Source organism: Tribolium madens, unplaced genomic scaffold (assembly GCF_015345945.1).
Source record: "Tribolium madens isolate multiple individuals breed KSU strain unplaced genomic scaffold, Tmad_KSU_1.1 Scaffold_91;HRSCAF=231;Tcas5.2_LG7, whole genome shotgun sequence".
NCBI classification, from domain to species: Eukaryota; Metazoa; Arthropoda; class Insecta; order Coleoptera; family Tenebrionidae; genus Tribolium; species Tribolium madens.
In genome coordinates, this window is record NW_025401063.1 from 17,532,530 (window position 1) to 17,554,965 (window position 22,436).

Here is a 22,436-nt window from a genome sequence, read left to right on the forward strand (position 1 = left end):
ATGCACCGCCGCCCAAAACCATCTGTGTTTCTTCTTTGCTAATCCACTGACAAGTGTTTTGTACTATATTAAGCTTAACAAGGTCAGAACAGTTCATTTGTGGTGAAATGCACAACCACATGAAATAGTTTGCCCTTTTTCGACAACTTCTTTATTTGTCTTCAAACTCTAAACAAAGGAATTCTTCGCTACATAATCATAGCAACAATGTGTTTCTTTGCACAAACAATACATGATGCAATAGGGGTTATTTATTTTACTTACTTTTATGTCTAAAAACTATTACATCCGCACTTTTCTAGGCCTAACGTATATGCTGATCGTTGAGGTAACACACTGTTTGCAAACAATGACCATAAATTTAAATCGATAAATGTTAATTAGTATTGTATAAAGCTTGAATCGAAGTCAAGTGCTTAAATGCATTTTAAGAAAAAAGAAATGAAAAAATAGCTTTATGAAAACTATTATCACAAGGCAAATGGATAAATTATAGACAGATAAAGCGTATCTTACTAATAATAGGGAATTGTTTAAATTTAAATTAAGACTTTTTAGGTGAAATTTAAGTTTTATACAGGTGCGCCAGAACTTGCACCCCAGAAAAAAAATTCAAGTAAGGTAAGATACCAGGAATATGGAAAAAGTGTTTGACATTTGTCATTTTTTTATGTCTATTTAATGATACTGATGATCTTGTATTGGTATGTTATTAATTAAATAATTAATTATTTTTTAAAGGTACAGTTGGAGACAAAATACTTCGGTCGTCACTTTTTTGACACTTTAATGTAATTCAAGCTTTAATGAATGACAATTTCAAATTAATGACAGCTATTATATTTTCCTATCAAAATATGTACATACAACTTGTCAACTATGATTGACAGTAGCTAAAAATAAGGTTAACAGTCCTAAAGCATGCTTTACAATTTAATGTCACTCAAGTGACATTGACGACCAAAGTATTTTGTGTCCAACTGTACAAAAATTTTGCCAATAAAAGAAAGAAATAACATTGAACAGAATTTCAACTTAACTTGTTTCCTTTTTAATAGACTATAGCAACAGAAATAAATAGAGTCAAAGTGCAAAACCTGAAACCCTCATAACTTCTAAATTTTTATAGATAGATTTTTTTAAACATTTTTTCTATGTTCCTGGTATCTTTCCTTACATGACATTTTTCGCTGAGGCGCGAGTTCTGGCGCACCTTGTATAAGTACGTACATCTTTCAGGGACGTATTCTTTGGCAAGAAATTGTTTAGTCTTCACTTTTTAATCTCGTATTAAATGTAGTTCAAGTGGGAAAATAATAGTGCTTGATTATAATACACTCAATAAAAAGTTGGGATAAAATTCGCATAATAAAAAAGATTTTACATGATTGTCACAAGTATGTTGAGATGAAGGCAAGAAAAGTTTTTGTTAAGTTAAAACTTATTATAGGGTATACAGGGTGCGCCAGAACTCGTAAGGTAAGATACCAGGAACATGGAAAAATTTCGAAGTTATGAGGGTTTAAAGTTTGCACTTTGACCCTATTTATTTCTGTTGGAAAAATAATTTTTCAAGTTTTTTGCTATAGGCTATTAAAAGAGGAAACAAGAAAGCTGTATCCTAAATTGTAACTATGTTCAATGTTATTTGTGGCTTTTATTGGCAAAATTTTTGTCCCTTTACTAAATAATTGTAAAAAAAAACATATACAAGATCATCAGTATCATTAAATAGGTATAAAAAATGTCAAATGTCAAAATTTTTGACAGATAGAATTTTTTAAACATTTTTTTCATGTTCCTGGTATCTTAGGTTTGGTGGCGCCATTCATGGCTGAAATTAGCAACACTCCAACGATTAAGAGTGATTAGAAAACTTTATCTATTATAGATTTTTATTGTATATAAAATTTACCATAAATTAATATGTAAACTAAACTTCTAAAGTTAATTATAATAAAAATAAAGTAGTTATGGCAAAAACAATTACGCAACTATAAGATTCGTAAAAATTAAACATATATGTACAAATAAAAATTCTGTGAAATAAATAAAAGTCCTGTCATGCTAAAACTCTTATTCGATTTCCAAGGGAAACTCCTCAATCTGTTCACACATAGAATTAAATGCCGACGCCCAATTTTCATATTCTTGCTCCTGAAACATTTTTATTAAAATTATTTTTAAAGACATTCGATTATTTAATTTCCATTTACCTCTTCCTTAGTCATCATATCTTTGCGTTTTCTATATTTTTTATTATCAACCGCTTTTTTCTTTCTTGCAGCAGTTTTTTCGTCCTGTAACTGTTACAAAACTTTCAATTTGCGTTTAAAAAAATTGCCAAAACTCACCTCTAGAAGATTCTGAGTTGGTTCACAGTCTTCAAATAACCTTATTTCACCACCACTTCGGCTCTCATTGTCACTAAGATCATACTCCTCACTTTCGTCATCACTTGATGGTAACTTTTCCATAATTTTAACTTTACGTTTTCGCATGTATTTTTTATCGTTTTCGCACATAGAAAATCTGAACGGGTTTTGGTCAGCATTTTTCTTTGGCAAAATTTCTTCAATGCTTTCGTCATCAACTGAAGTAAAACCAAAGTTTGTCTCGTTGAGATTTGATCTTTTTGCAAGTTTAATCGGCGTCGAAATTACACGAGATTCAATTACATTTTCATTTCTTTCGCCCAAAATCTTTCTTTTAACTGGATGAACTTTTTCGCAAAAGGTGGTTCTATTTTTCAGGGGACTAAGTTGGTCACTGTCGAAAAGACTACTCTGTGTGATGTTCACATTTTCCTTATTTTCGTTGTTGGGACAAAAATATTCAGTGAGGGTTTTTTGGACCGGTGTTCTCCGACTTTCCTGAAATTTTTTCCGTGGTGTATGCTCAAATTCTTGGAATTTGTCAACGATAGTATGATCCAAGACCATTTCTTGATTAATGCTCGGTAGTGATGATTTTTTAAGTGTAATAAAATGTGGATTACGGTGTACGTTGACATCATTGAACCTCCAAGGAGTCAAAAGGTTGTTGACCATGGTGCTATTTGCGTCAGGTCGGCCCTCCCTAAATAAACCCGGACTCACAAGACTTAAGTTTAATTCAACAGGGGGCTTCAGTTGAATATTACTGAGGATTTTTATTTTTGGTTTTTCAACATTCTCATTGATATCAAAACCGAAAAACTCTTCATTAACTTCTTCAAGTTTGTGGAGATTTGCTGGACTCGCGTGACTTAAATTTGACTCATCACTGAGGATATTAATATTTGGTTTTTCAATATTCTTATTGAGAGCAAAACCGGAAATTTCTTTATTACTTTCTTTAGGTTTGTGAAGATTTTCTATAGGAATTCTCTCAAGTAGTACTACAGGAACCTTCCCCTTTTGTACTTTCTTTGCCTGATTTTCCTCAGTTTTCTTAAGATCAGTGCAAACACCTTTCTGACTTCTATTTTTCGCCCTGATTTTGATTTTTCTAAGAATACTCTGGATTGTCTTATTGTATTCATCATAACTTGAATCCTCATCATACTTTTGTTTTTTTCTCTTTTTGTACTTCTCACTGTCTGAGTCAAATTCATACAAGTCTCCTTTACGTTTCTTGGGTTTTTCTTCTTTCAGAGGTTGTTTGTAAATGGGCAACTTTTTAAAATTATCAGTTTTTGATTCATTTCTTGTCAATTCTAAACTGCTTTCAGCATAATTAACATCTTTCTTCTTCCTAATTCTAGATACGAGTGGGGTTTTCACAGGGGATAAAACTTTGTTTTGTATTGGAGGTTTTGATGTATCAATAAGTACTTTTTTCACAGCTTTCTGTTTTAAACTCTTTCCTGTACTATTGTTAACACTGATTTTCTTTTGGGGTTTTTTCCCTGGGGATCCAGTTTTTACAGAAACATTCGCGCACTTCTTTTGCACTTCGAGTTTAGATACCGAGGAAGCTTTTAGGCGATTATTTGACCGTGTTGAGGGCCTCGAATCAGTTTTCTTCGTGAATTCGCTAGAAATCGACTCCTTTTTCGAATGAGAAGCCTCACAAACATCTTTCTTCTGTCTCTTCGAAGCAACGCACTTTTTAGCCTCGTGTTGAGTCTTCGGTTTTTCCACTGTTTTCTTCTCGTTTTTCTTTGATCTGAGATTCATTTTATTGTAACTTTTCACTGTTTTTAAACAGCTTTTATATAACCTCAACGGCGGCAAACAAACAAGTCATTGAATTTGGTGATTTTCGCGTTTGCACTAGTGTCACTGTCAAGTGTCAACGATCGCGTCCTTTATTTATTTGTTATGAAGTAAAAAATATTTCATAAATTACTGAAAAATGCTATGAGAGTAATCTAGAAGAATAAAAACGCTAATAAAGTGTGAGAGTGTCTCGAAGAGGGTTGTTTTATACGATGGGGAGCTACGCGAAGGCTATTATGACAGGTTTCATATGCAGATTGTGCTCGGAACAGAAGAAAAAGGTCATACATTTATACAGTGGCAAGGCTAAAAAATTGGCTTTAATGGAAAAAATTAAGCTACTGCCTATCACAGTGAGTATTCCTACAATAATTTTAGTATTTCTAATTTGGAATCGTAGATTGACAAATACGATAACTTACCAAAGACAGTTTGTGAACAGTGTATTGAAAGGTTGGAAATTCAGTACAATCTCGTACTCAAAATAAAGAAGAGTAATTCAATTCAGAGAAGTCACAGGTTATTCCATGTAAGTCTACCAATATTCGTCCCGAATATAAAATATTCATTAAAGTATTGTAGAGTAATGGTAGGTGTCCGGTAGAGTGCCCCCTGCACGGCATTCATGATCCAAATTGGGCTGGTTTAGATAGTGATGAATTATAATTAGTTTGTGTAATTTAATGTACTGTTTTATCCTAAGTTTAGTTTTTCGTTCTAATTGTGATTTTTCTTTGCAATAAAATATCATCAATAAGTTTTGTATTTAATTAAAATATATAATTTAACATACACTTATAATAGAAAAATGTACAATTTTTAAATATATCACAATAGATTATGATTCTAATTACAAAACACTTCTATTTCAATAATTATTCTAACTAGAGCACGTAAAAAACTGAAAACAAAAACAAATGTGGTCTCATCAGTGATATTTTTCAACCCTATAGAACAAACTATGCGAAATATTTCGATTCAAACAGAATTTACATTAATCCCGAAATTTGAAAAAAAGGAACTGATCTGTGCATCATAAAAATTAACATCTTAAGATTAATTTCATAAGCAGGAAGTTATCCATTACAATCCTAAGAACATTTAAAAAGGCTCAATGTTACGTTTAAAAAATTACTAATTGAAAATACGCATTTCTGGTTTATAATCCCACTGAGTCTCTTTAAAATGTGAATAACTTTTCAGTCATTTATTAAACGAAATTTTTGTTAGAAGACTCATCAAAAATCATTAATAAGTTAATCTAATTTAGCCTATTACCGAGAGAAATGGAATCGAAAAAAAAAGCTATTCAATGAAATAAAAAAAAAAACTATCTTCCGGTGAATCCCCGCCACATCGACGCAAGACTTTGAGCAGCACTAGTGACAAGTCCTCCTGCCATACTTGTAGCTTGTTGAGTAGTGATCATTTGCGCCGATTGTACTGGGGGCGTGACAGTCGAGACATCAGGACAGGGAATATGGGGCACCTAAACAATATTAATAACAATTAATAATTAAAAAGAAAATTATTACAGTTTCCCACTCCCGGTGGAAGCTATCGCCCTCATCTGAATCAGTATTATCACCACTGAATTCCAAATCCCTTGTTAGGGGTTTTTCAAGCGATTCGGCTTGATGACCATCAACTTCAAACGGCCCTTGTCTAAAAAATCTGTTTTTGGATGGTTTTTCCAGTAAAAACACAAACCTTCCGAGATGCGGATTGCTAGTGTCGATCAGCCTCAGTAGATTATGTATAGTTTCGCACGCTTTTAGATAAGACAGATCAATATTTTGGGAGAAACACAAGTATAAAACGTTAGCATTAAGTCGTGCTACTCGTCGTGTAAACTGGGCTTCGTCCATGTAACTCCCGCAGAAATCGCTGTTAAAACAAGATGAATAAACCGAAATTAGGTATTTTACTGTACCTGTACACCATACGATATGGTAGACGGACGTTGAAATAAAATGCTAAAACGTTAATAAGTTGGGCCGTGTAAGTAAGGGCTGCGCTGATGTTATAACCGGGGTTGTGTTCGACCAGGTCGGGGTTTGGGTTTACAGGGACGACATCTTTGTTCTTCGAAACTAAAATTGTATAATATTTTTTAAGCACGAATCTCAAAATGAAAATCAATTTTTGGTGTTTAACACTTAAAAAAAAACATTTTTTTGTATTCTAGTTTGACTATACTACGACTTCAAGAGGAAACATCATTTTCTTCCTTCGAAGTTTCTTTTTAAAACGAATTTCTGCGACAGACAACATAAGTCTTACAACATCAGGGTATATGGATTTAAAAAACAAACTATTTTAACTCTCATTACATGTTTTAGAACAATTGGTGTAAGGAAGCTTTTGATTTTCTCACTATAATTGGTAACAAGCTGATATCTGTTTCTGGCGAAATAAAAGCTAAACAATACTTGTTTGAGAAGATCTCCCTTGCAATTCAACGTGGAAATGCTGCTAGCATTTGGGGCACCTTCTCAGAGTCCGCCTTATTAGCCGAAATTTTTGTTTTGTAATTTTTACTTATACATGTCTATTTGATTTATTAATGGTAATACGTAATAAATTCTAATATACAGGGGTGCGCCCGCCAGAACTCGCGCCCCAGAGAAAAATTTCAAGTAAGATAAGATACCAGGAACATGAAAAAAATGTTTAAAAAATTCTCTGTCAAAAAATTTTGACATTTATTTTTTGACATTTGACATTTTTTTTATATCTATTTAAGGATACTGATGATCTTGTATATGTTTATTACAATTATTTAGTAAAAAAAATTTGCCACTAAAAACCACAAATGACATTGAACAGAGTTACAATTTAGGATACAGCTTCTTTGTTTCCTCTTTTAATAGCCTATAGCAAAAAAACTTGAAAAATTATTTTTCCAACAGAAATAAATAGAGTCAAAGTGTAAACTTTAAACCCTTATAACTTCGAAATTTTTATAGATAATTTTTTTTAACATTTTTTCCTTGTTCCTGGTATCTTACCTTATATGACATTTTTCTCTGGGGCGCGAGTTCTGGCGCAGCCTGTATATTAAGGCTTCATTTTTATGAACAAAAGTGATTGTTTACCTCATGTCCTAAGCAAATGGTAATAAAAAACACCTAGTCGTGCGGTTGAGCCAAAAGTAGTGATTTTGAGGTATGTGCAAACAGGCGACAGTAGAGCTCAAAAAAAGTCAAAATAACTCAACTTGTCTTATCCGAATGTTTCTCAGATTTAGAGGGTGAAACCTCCTGGCGATGGCATTGAAAAAATATCAAAATAATGCAACATAAACTAATTTTGAACCTTTTGAGTACTCTATCCCAAAGTTTACATTTCTACACCTTTTTCAAAAGTGTAATTCAGAAAGCGTAACATATATTTCAGAAAACGTTAATTGTAATTTAGATTAGTCAATTGTATTTCAGAAAGTATTAATTGTAATTCAGAACCGTAAACTGAATTTCAGAAACCATCAGATGTGATTCAGATGAATTAATTTAACTTCAGAAAGTGTAAATTAAAATTCAGATTAGTCAATTGTATTTCAGAAAGTGTTAGTTATAATTCAGAGTTTGTCATTTGTAATTGAGAATTCGCCAATTGTTATTCAGAATTCGTTATTTTCATTTAAAAATTACATTACCAAAATTCCTTTGTAAATAAAATATCTCATTTATTTTGCAAACTGGCAAGTTTATGTAATTCTTTAATACTGAAAATAAAATAACTCGTGTTTATGTGTAAACTTCATTTTGAGATAACAGTAAGTTACTCATCTGAATTACAATTGATATTTTCTGGATTACATGTAACATGAAATTGAATTTATTTACTGTTCTGAATTACATGTAATGGTTTCTGAATTACAATTATTACTTTATGAAATACAATTGACTAATCTGAATTCCAATTTATGCTTTCTGAAATTAAATTAACTAATCCGAATTACATCTCATGGTTTCTTAAACTCATTTTACTCTTTTGAATTACAATTAACACTTTCTGAAACTAAATTTACTAATACTAATCTGAATTACATGTGATGGTTTCTGAATTACACTTGAAAAAGGTGCAATAACCGGTAACATTTAAGGTAATAAAATTGCATGATATTTTCAACAAAAAAAATTGATCCTAAATTTTTACCGTTTTATGATTTCTTCTTTCTGTGGCTGTTTTTACTAACCTCAGAGATCATATTTGTTTACGATTTAAGTTGGTGAAGTTTAAGGCTGTGTCGCAAATTTAATTTTATTCGACAAACAAAACCCTCTCTATTTGAAAAACTATTAACATTCAGATAAGACAAGTTGAGTTATTTTGACTTGTTTTGAGCTCTACTATCACCTGTTTTAATATTTGCACATACCTCAAAATCACCCTGTACAGTGTTACTTCATGAGAGCAGTATTCCTGAATTTTGTTGCTGCAACCAACAATACCAATGGTACTAACTACTAAATTAAATACAGGGTGTTTCACATAATTTTACAAGGCCTGTGCCTGTAAGATGCAATCAATAATACATATTCCGTTACGAACTCGATTACAAATTTTGAAAAATTGGATAATCTTCTCTAGTTTGTTCACCCTTTCAAAAATTACAACGTTTTTAGTTAGTTCGTGATTAAGATAGATAAACTAGAATCATATTCATACCGTCTCTTGATAGAACAAATGATAATTGTTTCAGAAAAACTGCAGTTTATGACTATTAATGTAACAGTGATTAGTTTGAAAACTAGTAAATGTGGTCAAATCCTGTCGGATTTGATTAAGAGTTTCATTTTTATTTAGTAAAGTATTTTTTAGATTGCAAACAATAATGTTTAGGTCACTTTGAGTAGCTTCAGGTCGGTTCAGGTCATTTTGGGTTACTTTGGCTTGGAGTAAAAAGAATGTGTTAAATGTATTGACTTTTTGATTTTCAAAAGAAGAAAAATTCTTAGGGAAATGTTTAAATTTGGTAGTAAAAATGCCAATCGAGACGTTTCCAAACAAAAGACAGTTGGGGAGACTAAGAAAGTGTTAGATGTACTGAATTAAAAAATTTCTAGACTTGCAAAAAAAGTTTAAAAATGTATTAAAAAAGTGCTTAGATTAAAAAAAAATGTTAATAGAGACGTTTAAAAACATCGTGCTACAAAAGACAGTTGGGGAGACTAAGAAAGTGTCAGATATGCAGGATTAAAAAAATTGTAGACTTGCAAAAAACATTTAAAAATTAAAATAAATAATTAAATATGCTGCCGCAGGAGCAATTTTCTTGCATTCTCTATGGATTAACCCCATTTTTCCTTATTTGTGTAATAATACATTGTATTAACGAAAACTCACTGTTACTTTTTAAATGTCAAATTGAAAAGATATGCAAAGTATTCTTGGATTCAATGTTATAATTTTTAAAAATGAGGAAGCTAGACGCCTATGTGAATTGTATAATGGGTTGCAGCACAAATTATTTCAGAACTAACTCTCCTGTGACTAACCCTGTATGATCAATAACCATTCCAGCTCAAAGAAATAGATCATTCAAGAAATTATTAATCTTTCAAGACAAACTTCTTCGCCCAATGCTGCATTATTGGGTTTTAAAAGTGAAATAACGTTTAAAAGTTATCTATTAATAAGAAAAGTTTTGTCTTTCTATAATTTTGTCCTTACTATAAGGTTCTTTTTGTAAACTTTTGAAAACTAAAGTGTTTGAAAAACAAAATTTGCTTGAAACTCATGTGTACCTAAATACATCTACAGGTTTTTTGATCGACAGTATGTCCCCGGAATAAGTTTACAAGAGGAAAACAATTTTTATCTTTGACTTTACGCTAAAACTTCAAAGGAATAACATTTTCTGCTTAACTTATAACGAGTAATTCTGTAATTAAAACTTTATCATTCTGACTCGGTGGAAAGAAAAGTTCTTTTTTTTTAAACGTATTTTCTGCTGGAACCATAAAAGCTAAAGTACATAAAAATTCACTTTAGCTCCTCATAACGTAATATACTATTCTCTGCTTTCATATTGGCGGTTTTATTTTTTTGACAACGATGTTATTTCTCTAATAAAAAGTAATTGCAGCCCCACAACATATGATGAAAAATTATTTAGGTACATTTCCTTGCTGTTGTAAATTATTTGTCATGCAGTTTTTTCAAATTCTAAAAAAATAATCACGATTAAACCAGATTAAAAATTGACTTTCATTTTAAGATGTTGTAAATCTAGGATTATTTGCGCTGTTTTGTTGGTCAGTTTGTAGTGAAGTGATAAAATAAATTGCGTTTTATTTTGCAATTTTTTACATCCCAATTTCTGATGTAAACAATTGCGCAATAATAAAAATTTCTTTTGTATTTGTTTTCTAAATTCATGAAATAACGCAAATTTACCCCAAAAATTGTAGAGCGAGTAATTCCCTGACCCGGGCAGAGTCGGTTCCACAATGGAATATTGCAGCTCACTTGAATCAGTTAAAAAATCTGCATATTCCCACCTATCCCTTACATACATAGTTTGTGAGGCTTCTGCGATTGCACTAACCATATCAGATTCAGCCGATTCAACTTCCCTAAAAATACCATTTACATAACCATAAAAACAAACTGCTTACGTACAATTTCGGTTCCACTTTTTTGATAGGAAACACATATTTGAGTTGGTCAATTCTGAGTCTCACAAGTTTCATAATCTCGCGTCGTTTCTGCTCAAGCAACTCTCGTTGTTTCTCAACTTTGTCTCTTTTATCAGCAGCATACTGTTCAATTTGTGACACTTTCTGGTCATATTTGATCAACTTTTCCGAAGTTCTTTTAACTTCCTCTTTTAACCTATTTAAGTCGGCGATGTATTTGAGACGTTTCTGCTTTTTCTCTTCCACGGCAAGTTTAATAATTCTATTCCTGTCTCTGCACTGCCTGATCTTGGAATGCTACAAATCAAACTTAAGCCCCCGAAGCCACCAACCAACAACAATGTCTTACCAACACATCAGCCTTCTGTCTTGACTCAAAGTGTTTAAGACACTTCTTCTCCAAATTCTTCTTGTTATCCTCGAGTTCTAGTAACAGTTTACGTTTATCTAAATAACTGAAAGCCACAGATAAGTTTTCGAGCGTTGTTACCCTTTGGAAAGTTATATTTACCTTTCCGCGACTTGATGTTTTGAATGGTAGAAGAGGCCACTGTGGATGCAATCTTTGCAATAAAACACTTTTCGGGAGTTGCAGCACAACAAGCACTTTTGTCTTGACAAACTTAGACGACTGCCACTGTCTATCGACGAGGAAATATGAAAATCTTTGGGAGCAGTGCTACTTTCGTCTGAACTGCTGGTAGCCATAACAAAACTAATTTATTCATGCACGAGTCACTTTTTAACAACTAATAACTCGCGGAATGATAACGAAAGAGGCCAAAGGCGAGTGAAAAATCACGGAAATTTTTAAAGAAAATTAAGGGAAATTAACAGTAAAAAATCACGTTTGTTTAGTTTCTAACAAAACAAAAATTTTCGCCACCTGTCAAAAACAACGCGCCAAATTTGAATCTGTTTGCTAACCTTTCAAAATAAATAACACAGGGTGACAAAAAAAAAGTCATGTCGGGACAACTTGACAAATTTTATATTATTTTGTTCGTCTCAGTGAGACAAATCAAATGCACTAAAAAAAATTTCAAAAAGTCCACACACTTTGAACTAAATAATTTTTTCTAATTTAAATGAATTTAAAATACTTTAATTTTAAAAAATCATTACTCAATAACTATTAGGCCGATTTCCTTCAAATAAAGACCATTCTAAAGGGATGGACTTGCCCTTTAGAATGATATGCAATTTGAAATTGAATAATGGCAAACTTTTTTCGAACAGTCTTCGAAAAAGTTCGAAGTAAATCGAAATAATCTAAGAAAAACCTTACGAGTATTTTTTTTTCATCATTACCATCGTGTAAAGCATCTCTTTATTAGTTGTAATCCAAATTTTCAAAAAAATACCGAGTAGTTTTCAAGATATGATTTTTGAAGTCAAGCATTGCTCCATATAGGAGAAATGCATGTTAATCTTACTTAAAATTGCATTTTTATAAAAGTATTTGTTTTAAGACTCTTCTTTTGCTTAAAAATGGTCAATTGCACCTTCTTTGTTCTAAACAGAATAAACAAAAACTGTTTGTTTACTTATAACAAATAAAGAGTACCTGCGTACTAATTAAAGCAAATAAAGAGTTTTTTTGTGGTAAAAATGACCACTGATCATTGAGCAAAGAGGATGTAGAAATTTAAGGCACAAGCCTTAAATATAAGGGCAAATCTTTTTCAAACCAAATCACTTTTCATTCAGATTTCGACTTGTTCACTTTGTTCTAGCTTTCTGAACTTTTTTTTGAAAATGTTCTGAGTAAATGCTTTCTCATCACTTTCGAGTGATGTTGAATGCAATAAGTCAGATGCTTCATGTGCAAAATTATTTAGTTCAAAGTGTGTGGACTTGAAATTTTTTTAGTGCATTTGATTTGTCTTACATGACTTTTTTTTGTCGCCCTGTGTAATTTTGAGATTCCTTCATTGGAGAAATTATGATTTGAAAAAAATAAATTGTGAAAAAATCTCTTAATTAAGCTGAGTAAAGAACAGTGGTGTGGAGGGTTGGGGCAATAAATAAAAAAATGTTATACTTAAATAATTTAATCATAATTATTAGAGTATTCTCAATTTATCTGAAATATACAGCACACATTCTGATTTATACACATGTTGATATAGATTATGTAGTTAAAAAATAGAATTTCAACGAATTTTTTGAAATCACGATGGCTGTACAGAGATAACGAATCAATGCGCAATGATATGATGAGAAGTACCGTTGTTAATAAATGTTTGCATAGATCGCAAAATAAAAGTAAAGAAAACAACTACAAACATTTATTATTTTTAAAAGTGGTAAAGAGGATGGCCACATACAATTGGCTAAACGTACAGTGGCACCTCTAATTTAAAATAGTAATTACAAATTTTACATTATTATCCTATGAGGAAAACGCTGATGAAAAATGATGAGCTTTGTGCATAACATACAAAACTTTAACTACTTACGAAAAAAAACAGGATCACTTTTATAGTATATTGGTAACTAATAAAAGAAAACATTAGGCCCTAATTTTAAAAGGAATAATAAGCAATTACAAAATCGTTCCTGGTGTTAATGAATAAAAAGTACAGAGGCTGCGATAAAATTATATTTTAATATTACAAATTCCTAATGCCAATCAAGCTTATCCTTTTAAATAAATAAAACAGCAATAGCCTAAAATTAACCTCAACACCTGAAAGTGCTCTCCAAATTTAGTTGAAAGGGTCCAAATCCTGCAATAAACTTAACATTTTAGTTTTCAGTTCAGCTCAAGTCACCCAAAATATTTTAGAAAAAAGCAATCAAGCACAAACAGTGCAAGCATGTTTTTTAAACCACAATTTAATTCACTACATTAAATTGTGATCGAAAAATGATCCAATCAAAGCGACACTAATTTATATAACAAATTTAAAGTCTTTCATGTTCTCGCTAACACAACGAAATTTTATTACATTTAGGATGGACTAAGATTCACGAAAATTCACAAGTCTAATTTTAAAAATAACCCAACAAGTTTAAAACTTTTACCACACTATGATTATACACCGACATCCATGACATCTCTTCATAAAAAAATATTATTCATTTTCTATCCATATAGAGTATCTAGCTAATAAAAACTACTCCAGAAGTTGATATACAGGTTGGTTCGGACCAAGTCGCCCCGGCTGATAACACCTAAACTTACTTCTTTTTTTCAAAAAGTAAATATTTGAGTAATAATATTCATTCTTGGCTTTCTTAATAAATGTATCAATTTTTTTTAGCACATCCGGTGTTGCCGGTAATGCTACCAAATTTAGTTTTTCAAATGGAACACCTATGTTTTTTTTCCTCCAAACAATAATATTGACATGAAAGATACGGTAAATCACTATTTATTACATTTTGCGTAACACAATGCAATCAGAAAACATCTTAAATCTTAGAATTTTATAAGGAAATTGGTCGCGTAGCCTGATTTTTAATTTTAAAAGAAAGGAGTAAATAAAAAAATGCTTGGATACAGTTTAATCGTTGGTTTAACAAATCTAATTTGTCAGTTATGATGAGAGAATTCTCTTATGGAAACTCTTGGATTTTCTTCGAGTGATAACAGAACATTCAGATTTCTATTTTCTTGTTCTTCACTAAGAACCGCGTTTTTTTGGTTTTAAGAAGCGAACCTGTTCGTCTCAGTTGTTTTTCAATTCGACTAAATTTCCAACGATTTGGGTGAACTCTATTTGAGTATTTTTCTCTATACTATCCTTCAGCTTCCGCTCTATTTTTATTGCACTTAAAAAACATTTCAAGCTAATCTACCAAATCGTCGTAATATCATCCATTATTAAAAATCTCAATAAGATTTATTGACAAATTAGGCTTTGTCAAACTAACAATTAAAAAGTATCCAAGCATATTGCGTTTTGCATGAATACCTTGACAAGTAAAATCCGCCTACGTTGCAAAATTTGCAATTAAATTCAAAAATTTAAATTGTTTTCTGAGTGCATTATGTAAAGTAAAATGTAATAAATAGTGGTTTACCGTATTTTTCATGTCAATTATTATTGTTTCGAGCAAAAAAACATAGGTGTTCCATTTCAAAAACTAAATTTGGTAGCATTTCCGGCTACACCGTATGTGCTAAATAAATTTGATGCATTTTCTAAGAAAGCCAGGAATGAATAGTATTTGAAAATTTAGTTTAGAAAAAAAAAGTAAGTTTAGGTGTTATCGGCCGGGGCGACTTGGACCGAACAGCCTGTATATTGTTGTTCTACCGAAATATCTTTAAAATACAGTACAGTAAATTACTTTTCAATAATCAACACCTACTGTGTTTACCCAAAAACGAAGCACAATTTTTACTTAAGGAAAATTTTGTGCAATATAGTCAGATTACAACGTAAAAACTTGTAAGTTATTTGTAATATGGAACATACAGGGTGTATCAAAACCCGCACCCTATAGAAAAGTGCCAATCAAGTAAGATAAGACAGCAGGAACATGAAAAAAATGTTAAAACCCTATTTATTCCTGTTGGAAAAATAATTTTACATGTTTTTTTGCCATTAGAAGAGAAAACAAAGAAGCTGTATCCTCTGAATTGTAACAATGTTTAACGATATTTATGGTTTTTATTGAAAAAGTTTTTACCTTTATTGAATAATTATGAAAAAACATATACAAGATCATCATGTTCCTGGTATCTTACTTGGTACTTTTTAATAAAACGCGAGTTATGAAACACCCTGTATTGTGTGCTGTTTTATTAAATTATTAAAACGAATGTAAGTAATCTGACATTATTTTACAAAAATACATGCATTTGACACGTAACAAGCTAACTTATTTAGATTTAATTAACAAGAAATAATAAATAATACCAGCTATGTATGAATTTATCTTTAATTTGCTACAATTATAAAAAAAAACAAAATCCTGCTATAGGAAATTAGACATTTTACGATACTATTTTGTGTTCAGTTTATTAGGAACATATTTCAAACTTAATGCTTGTTGTACAATCCTTTTCATAGATGTAAGATAGAGACAATTATTACGTATCAAGTAATCCTGTATAACTTTCTGGTGTTTTAATTTAGGCCAAAACAAACGTTTTTGTTTTTTGTAGTTTGTGATGGCCAACTGAGCCACCAAATTTCCTTGTTAAGTATAAAAATGAATGAAATGAAGCATAATGAATGAAATTGGCACGAAAGACAGTCAACTTAAAATGATGACACACACCCTTTGCATGAGTTATGCTATAACCCAAATAGCCTGATTGAAGATTTGCGTTTTAATGATAAATATAAAAACATAATACAATTCAGTCACCCAAAACGATATATTTACATCGTATTATTGATACAAAAAACTACAACCTACAACATAACTTACAGTTTCAGCTAGATCCGGACACAGTTCTTTGAAAATTTTTTCAATCAGTGTACGTCTGAAACAAACATGATTGCTAATTGATGAATATTGAAACTGTAGAATTTACTTACTTTGCAGCTAGTCCACCACCTGGAGGAAACCCTTCAATGTTGAGTGATGCAAGCTTATGCAGCACCGTGGAGAATTCATTGATTTCGTTTTGTTCCACAATTTCTGCAAACAAAGAAAAAAATAAAACCAATAAAACACGTGCTTTGGTAAAACAGTCGTTTATTCAAACAAACCATATTACAATGGCACATAAAACAGCAACGAACAGAACGAGTCAAGCCAGAAATTTTCAACAAATGGAATGGTCCAAGCCGAAGCTTGAATATCAATTTTGATCAAAGAAGTTAAGGATGCTGCGATAAAATTATTGCTTTGAGTAAAAATCACGATTTTTAGGTCAGTCTTCACCTTAACTTCTTGTAATGGCCAAAGTTACACACGAAAATGGTTAATGACAACACAAAAACAATCAGGAAGACATAATTTTCAAATAACTAGAATTAAAGTGTATCATAGAATATATAGAAAATTTTCACAGAGATTAACGATATAAAGTGTTTTGTAAAAGACTAGAGAGAATTTTCTTAGGACTAGGGTGATTGTAAAGCTAAAATTGTCGGGAGATCACAAAGAGAATTCAGAGATCTCAAAGTTAAATCCAATTCTACAAGGTTGAATATATGCAATTCAAAAACTAATAAACAATCCCAGCCACTCCACTAAAAACACAAAATTTACTACATTATTACCCGTATTTTAGGTACACAATTTGGCAACTTTTATTTTAACTTCAATTCCAGTGGCATTTAAACTGGTCATTTTTTTGCCTTGTGTCTTAGTTTAATATTTTTGTCACATGTTGAATACCACTAAAAATTTATTAAAAACACTATTACAGCAACAGTTAAGTGTCGCATGCTGTAAACATGCAAAAAATTGTTAGGATTATGCATAAGATCAGTAGTTAAAATATGGCACTATTCACTTTTACCACAGAATTTATAATTAACATTCATTTATATTTAACAATTTTCTAAAATAGACTATTTTTTTGACTCTATTCTAATTGACTTTGCCAAAATATTTCTTTTGTAGGCATAAAGTCATAAGATGTTGATCATTTCTTTTTCAAACAAAGTCACAACCAAAACAAGCTTGCAATGTATATTATTGGCCCACAACCTTTTTTATTTAGAGATTTTTAGACTTACTAACGGTAATAAAACAGAAAAAAAGGTGTCACTGTCTAAACAGTTGATTGTTTATGCATATTACTCATCCTTAAAGTGAGTTTTTAAAGACCTCTGCATTCCTCATAATTATTAAAATAATACATTGTATTTATTGTGTAAACTATGAACACATACATCGTGGTAAAATTTACTCCTAATTAAAATCTAGTGTTAACAAGGAAGGAATCTACTATGCTTGTGATTTTAAAGGGAATTGAGTGATTATACATTATTTGAGTTGAACTATTTAAAACTTATCAGCTATGGTATGTTTTATGGATTGTATAATATGACTGTTAATACTGAGGATCACTAATTGTAAAAATAAAATGAGCAAGAGGAATCTAATACTGAAATAATCACAACTTGATGAAAAAGGAGGGCAGTTATATTATTTGGTTCAGTGTTTCATAAAATATCTTTGTAAATTGCAAACAAAACAAAAAACAACATAAAAAGCACAGCTATGATAAAAAAAAATGTTAAAAAAAATACTAAGATCAGGCATTGACTAGAGAGTTAACATGTTTTAAGATCACTTGATAGAAAAGAAAGCAACGTTAAATACCCTGACAAGAGAAAAAATTAAAACAACCTTTTATACGCCTCTCCAGACTCGCATCGAATTCCTTTTCGGCATCGATAGCTTCTTGAGTGGGGGTCGGAGCGCCAGGAAACACAACTAACACAATACTCATATTATCTCGACTACCCTGTAACAAACTCATCATTAAAACCCCCCCAAAAACCCTTAAAACCCACTCACTTTGTACAAACACGTATCGATAACTTGACTGGTAACTTCCTGTAAATTATCGGTGACTAAAAGGCGATTATGTATATACTGGCAGAGATCCTCGTTGCTCATCACATCCCAAATCCCATCGCAGGCCAACACTAGAAACTCGTCTTCTTTATCATCCCTATCCCTGACGAAGATTTCAGGCTCAGGCGACACCAACTGCTCGCAGGGTCCTCTTCCTTCCACATTTTTGTACTCATAATCCCCCAGAGCTCTCGAAACGGCCAAACTTCCATTCACTCGTTGGATCATTACGTTGCCTCCTGCTTTAACAATGCGCTCTCTTTCTGAGGGTAAACCAGGCTTGTGGTCTTGGGTGGTAAAAACGGGGCTGCCACCACGACACAAAACAGCGCGGGAATCCCCACAATTCGCTACATAAATAAGTCTAGGTGAAACGAATGCACAGACGGCCGTTGTCCCACTTTTGTCTTCACCGGACGTCATTTCAGGTAACGAGCGCATTTTATTATCTAACTCTAGAAAACCATTGTGGATGCCTTTCATCACGTCCTCTTGGAACTCCTCCGTTTGCATAATGGCGTCAAGGAGGTGCTCCGCGCAGTGGGCTGATACCTTTGCAAATTATACCAACATTAAGACGCAAAAGGTTTTGTTTTGATAAGGAAACAAATTATTTATGTAATTGGGTTATTTTTTTTTATCTTAGGAGTCATGACCTATGAATACTCTGATTTCAGCCTGAAATAAATGCTCATTGAACAACAAAACATTTACTTCATTTTGCCAAAAATAAATATTAAAATCTCACAGTTGCAATGTGAAAAGTGAACACAACAACAATTGCAAACTAACCACATGCGTTACAAAACCCAAAAATTACAATTCATAAAAAATTATTACTTTGCAAAATATTTTCTAGAATACTTATTGTTACCACTAATAAATTTACTTATTTATTTTATACTATTTCAGATGCTAATCCATATTGGAAACTTGACTTTTATTTCTATTAATTTTTTTAATACTTTTCGTTAAAAATTACGGAATTTTGTATAAGCATAGCGATAAGCACGTTATGGTATTGGATAATAGCTCAAATATTCTTTAAATAAAGTACATAAATTAACACAAAGTATCGCTTATACATTATTAAACCCAGGGGCGGACTGGCCCTCGAGTCTTACGGGGCCCCCAATTATGGTAGACTTATTATGTCAAGAGCTCATTGAAATAATATCAATGATTTTAAATTTTTTAATAAACCGCGATTTTCGCAGAAGCTAAGTGTGTTTAGTTTGAAGGAATTAAAAAATTGCCATCTTAACAAATAAAACTATAAGTTCTATAATTTTAGCTCAATTTTGTTTAGGTCTTACACGCATGTAAGAAAAATTCCACGTGAATTTATACAGGTGATTCAAAAATTTGTGTTATAATTTTAATCACGAATACTCCTCTACAAATGAGCATAGATTACACAGTATTTATTAATCCAACTCATTAAGCAATAGAAAAATTACAGCTTTTATAATCATCAAGAAATAAACAAATGTTCCTTTGGATTTAATGAAATTAACATTAAATATATTGTTTCTAAGGTACGCTCAAAATTTGTAAATGCTGATTTTGCAGCGCGGTGTAGAATTTAGTTTAAACTCAAATAACTCGAGAACGGTACATTTTGGCGATATGAATCTACCTTTTTTATAAAAAAAAATGATTGGGCTGTATCAAAAATAGAAACTAATAAGCCGAAAAAAAGTTATGATCCCAAAACTGCTACTGCTTCTACAAGACTTCCGTTTACACCAAATCAAAGAGTGTCTTTTTGTCCTTTAACATGCAAAATTTAATAATAATCGGATAAACAGTAACAAAAATATTTCCAGAAAATCATTTTTTCATACCGAAGTTGTAATTTTTCAATTTTTGAGGTGGGTCAATAAATACTGTACTATTTATTCTCAATTGTAGAGAGGTATTCGAATTAAAATTATGCCACACATTTTTTAATCAACCGATATAAAATATCGTTTTTATTTAATTTAATTTAAATTATTAGTGGGCATAAATAATGGAGAATTCTAAATATAAGATAAATTTAATTTGGTGCACAGAAACGAAAAGAAAAGCAAAAATTAAAATTACGAGCAGCCTCTGAAAACGTTCATCTAAAAACTTTATTTCCGTTTATTAAACCATTATGATTTTAACTGACGTCACAACAAACTCCTTCAAAAAAAAATTACTACATTAAGTGACAAGTAGTTTTTATGCATATTTTTATTGTATTGTATATTGGGCCCTCATTTCAACTTAGCACTCCATATAAAAATTTGTCAGTCCGCCCCTGTTAAACCAACATCGCCTGGTCTTGACACATGATTAGTCATTTATTTACACTAGTAAAAAATCCTAGAAAAAGTCTTCTTAACACTTCTATTTTTATTGCATAAAATAAAAAATCTATAGTTGCTGCAGATTTTGAACAATTTTTGACTCTACCTTTTTTAACACCAATACACCCCAAAAAGTAAAAAAAAACCTATTCTTTAATGATTTAAAAGGAATCTTTGGCCGACAAATTGGTACACACATGTAGATCTTAATCTAAATGTGATAAAGATATTTTTGTTGTTAAATTGTTACATATATTTTTCATTGTTTACTGTGTATTTAAATATGTGCATTAGATAAATATTTAGTAATGCGTTTCCATCATGAGCTTTCCTTTGTTAAATAGACAAATGTGACAAAAATACGAAAAACCCACTCATAGTTTGTTTAATAGTGACACATAAATAAAGTTTCATTTAGAGTAATACATAGTTATTTGTGTTTTATTAAAAGTAGTATATCGTAAAGGAACTTTTATGATTCTATAAAATAATGTTCCATACTTACTTTTATAGTTTTGTGTAGATATACACTACACTGTTTATAAACAATAATGAAAAAAAAAACAAAAAAGATTCTTGTATGTTAAAATTATTTACATTTCAATATGTTTAAACCAGGAAAATAACCCAAATATCAAATTTTGTTAAAAAATGCAATAATTCATCAGATTTTAAGATGGAGGTGACGTAATAAGTCCTGAGGAATTCGTGATTAAAAACAACAATTAAAGCCATTGAAAGGTTGTCCTTTTCTTAAATAAATTAACGCAATTACGTAAATTAAAGTATTTAACACTTTTGTTGTTTCTTTTTGGTTGTAAGTGGCAAGTGTCATTGCATAACAGTCAATATTGTTAAAATGATTGTTTATTCTTGAGGAGGAATTCGTTTGGCCACACTACGATTTACCTTGGCCCCAGCATGGCCATCGAAAACGGCGAAATAAGACCAGTCTTTAAGAGCGTCCCCCAGGTTTGTCTTGGCCATGTGTGCATCTTCCATTTCGACCCTCCAGCCCTGCATGCTGGCGACTCCATAGCGCAGCCCATTGCCTTCTCCACACTCTTGGAATTTATCTGTCTTTGGCTTGTCAAGAAATGCTCCCATTCTTTGTATATAATTGGTTGTATAATATTTGTCAACGGCGCTCCATCTTAATTCGACTCCACGTGCTGTAATCAATAAATTTTCGTTAAAAATTTTTCAAAACTATCGTGTTTACGTGCAAAATTTTGACACTACGAACGATGTAAACAGACGCTATTTCAAAACGAACAATGGCTTGCTAAATACACTTACATTACTTTCCACACGAAACCAATGCTTCGATTCCCTGATCATTTACATAACAAAATCTCATGCTTTTTTAATAAACACACAACAATAAATTATAAAAATGGCGAATTTAAAAGACGTTACGCGTGCGCTTTGCTAAAAATAGAACTTCACATGACGTAATTTTACACCAATCAGAATCAAGCGAAAAATAGACAAGGTTCACACAATCGACCACAGATGACACTAGAGTGCTTAATTCTGCCCACTTTTCTATCATTTTTAATTTCAATAAATTATGTGACAGCTTTAAATGCATATTACTTACCAAAGATCAAAATGTATTTTTGGCAAAACCTTCAAACGGTCTCGCAAATAATCACTGATAATGGAATTAATCACCATCAAATATTTAAAAATGGTGTATTGTTGGTTGCATAACATTGTTTGTAAAAAAGCTGTTTTAGTAGGAA

At 31.4% G+C, this 22,436-nt stretch overlaps 4 protein-coding genes across 7 annotated transcripts; 1 reads left to right on the forward strand and 3 right to left on the reverse strand.

Moving 5' to 3' along the window:
* Window positions 1-1,785: 1,785 nt before the first annotated feature.
* LOC123011130 lies at window positions 1,786-4,265 on the reverse strand. The gene is made up of 3 exons (XM_044408440.1): window positions 2,355-4,265; window positions 2,217-2,306; window positions 1,786-2,157 (listed from the first exon to the last, which is right to left on the reverse strand). The coding sequence occupies exons 1-3, from the start codon at window positions 4,158-4,160 to the stop codon at window positions 2,077-2,079; spliced, it is 1,977 nt and encodes a 658-aa protein (XP_044264375.1). The 5' UTR covers window positions 4,161-4,265; the 3' UTR covers window positions 1,786-2,076.
* On the forward strand, window positions 4,245-4,959 carry LOC123011132. Of its 2 annotated transcripts, none has more exons than XM_044408444.1 (3): window positions 4,245-4,555; window positions 4,603-4,731; window positions 4,777-4,959. In XM_044408444.1, the coding sequence occupies exons 1-3, from the start codon at window positions 4,415-4,417 to the stop codon at window positions 4,804-4,806; spliced, it is 300 nt and encodes a 99-aa protein (XP_044264379.1). In that variant the 5' UTR covers window positions 4,245-4,414; the 3' UTR covers window positions 4,807-4,959. The 2 variants fall into 2 exon arrangements, with proteins under 2 accessions (XP_044264379.1, XP_044264378.1); XM_044408443.1 differs by having other exon boundaries at window positions 4,246-4,555; window positions 4,785-4,959.
* On the reverse strand, window positions 4,948-11,743 carry LOC123011131 (beclin 1-associated autophagy-related key regulator). 2 transcript variants are annotated; one of them, XM_044408442.1, is made up of 8 exons: window positions 11,361-11,743; window positions 11,199-11,304; window positions 10,833-11,146; window positions 10,608-10,786; window positions 6,136-6,295; window positions 5,913-6,089; window positions 5,748-5,867; window positions 4,948-5,691 (listed from the first exon to the last, which is right to left on the reverse strand). In XM_044408442.1, exons 1-8 carry the CDS (start codon window positions 11,555-11,557, stop codon window positions 5,628-5,630), a joined length of 1,317 nt encoding a protein of 438 aa, XP_044264377.1. In that variant the 5' UTR covers window positions 11,558-11,743; the 3' UTR covers window positions 4,948-5,627. The 2 variants fall into 2 exon arrangements, with proteins under 2 accessions (XP_044264377.1, XP_044264376.1); XM_044408441.1 differs by having other exon boundaries at window positions 5,738-5,867.
* A 1,144-nt stretch (window positions 11,744-12,887) lies between these two features.
* Window positions 12,888-22,146, reverse strand: LOC123011200 (protein phosphatase 1A). 2 transcript variants are annotated; one of them, XM_044408539.1, is made up of 7 exons: window positions 21,988-22,146; window positions 21,598-21,860; window positions 18,290-18,901; window positions 18,119-18,236; window positions 16,351-16,453; window positions 16,241-16,295; window positions 12,888-13,581 (listed from the first exon to the last, which is right to left on the reverse strand). In XM_044408539.1, exons 2-7 carry the CDS (start codon window positions 21,793-21,795, stop codon window positions 13,561-13,563), a joined length of 1,107 nt encoding a protein of 368 aa, XP_044264474.1. In that variant the 5' UTR covers window positions 21,796-21,860; window positions 21,988-22,146; the 3' UTR covers window positions 12,888-13,560. The 2 variants fall into 2 exon arrangements, with proteins under 2 accessions (XP_044264474.1, XP_044264475.1); XM_044408540.1 differs by having other exon boundaries at window positions 21,911-22,029.
* Window positions 22,147-22,436: the final 290 nt, after the last annotated feature.

Bases quoted from the DNA above. Each gene is read 5' to 3' on its own strand.
- LOC123011132 (XM_044408443.1), top strand. From the start codon at position 4,415: ATGGGGAGCTACGCGAAGGCTATTATGACAGGTTTCATATGCAGATTG. The intron at 4,556-4,602 runs GTGAGTATTCCT...TTGGAATCGTAG, and splicing joins TTAAGCTACTGCCTATCACA to ATTGACAAATACGATAACTT. The intron at 4,732-4,784 runs GTAAGTCTACCA...AAAGTATTGTAG, and splicing joins GAAGTCACAGGTTATTCCAT to AGTAATGGTAGGTGTCCGGT.
- LOC123011131 (XM_044408441.1), bottom strand. From the start codon at position 11,557: ATGGCTACCAGCAGTTCAGACGAAAGTAGCACTGCTCCCAAAGATTTT. The intron at 6,296-10,607 runs GTAAATTTGCGT...ATACAATTTTAG, and splicing joins CTCGCTCTACAATTTTTGGG to TTTCGAAGAACAAAGATGTC. The intron at 6,090-6,135 runs GTACAGTAAAAT...TTGTTTTAACAG, and splicing joins CCATATCGTATGGTGTACAG to CGATTTCTGCGGGAGTTACA.
- LOC123011130 (XM_044408440.1), bottom strand. From the start codon at position 4,160: ATGAATCTCAGATCAAAGAAAAACGAGAAGAAAACAGTGGAAAAACCG. The intron at 2,307-2,354 runs GTGAGTTTTGGC...GTTTTGTAACAG, and splicing joins CAACTCAGAATCTTCTAGAG to TTACAGGACGAAAAAACTGC. The intron at 2,158-2,216 runs GTAAATGGAAAT...AAAATGTTTCAG, and splicing joins ATATGATGACTAAGGAAGAG to GAGCAAGAATATGAAAATTG.
- LOC123011200 (XM_044408539.1), bottom strand. From the start codon at position 21,795: ATGGGAGCATTTCTTGACAAGCCAAAGACAGATAAATTCCAAGAGTGT. The intron at 18,237-18,289 runs GTGAGTGGGTTT...AGTTTGTTACAG, and splicing joins TCGATACGTGTTTGTACAAA to GGTAGTCGAGATAATATGAG. The intron at 16,454-18,118 runs GTTGTTTTAATT...CTTTGTTTGCAG, and splicing joins TCTGGAGAGGCGTATAAAAG to AAATTGTGGAACAAAACGAA.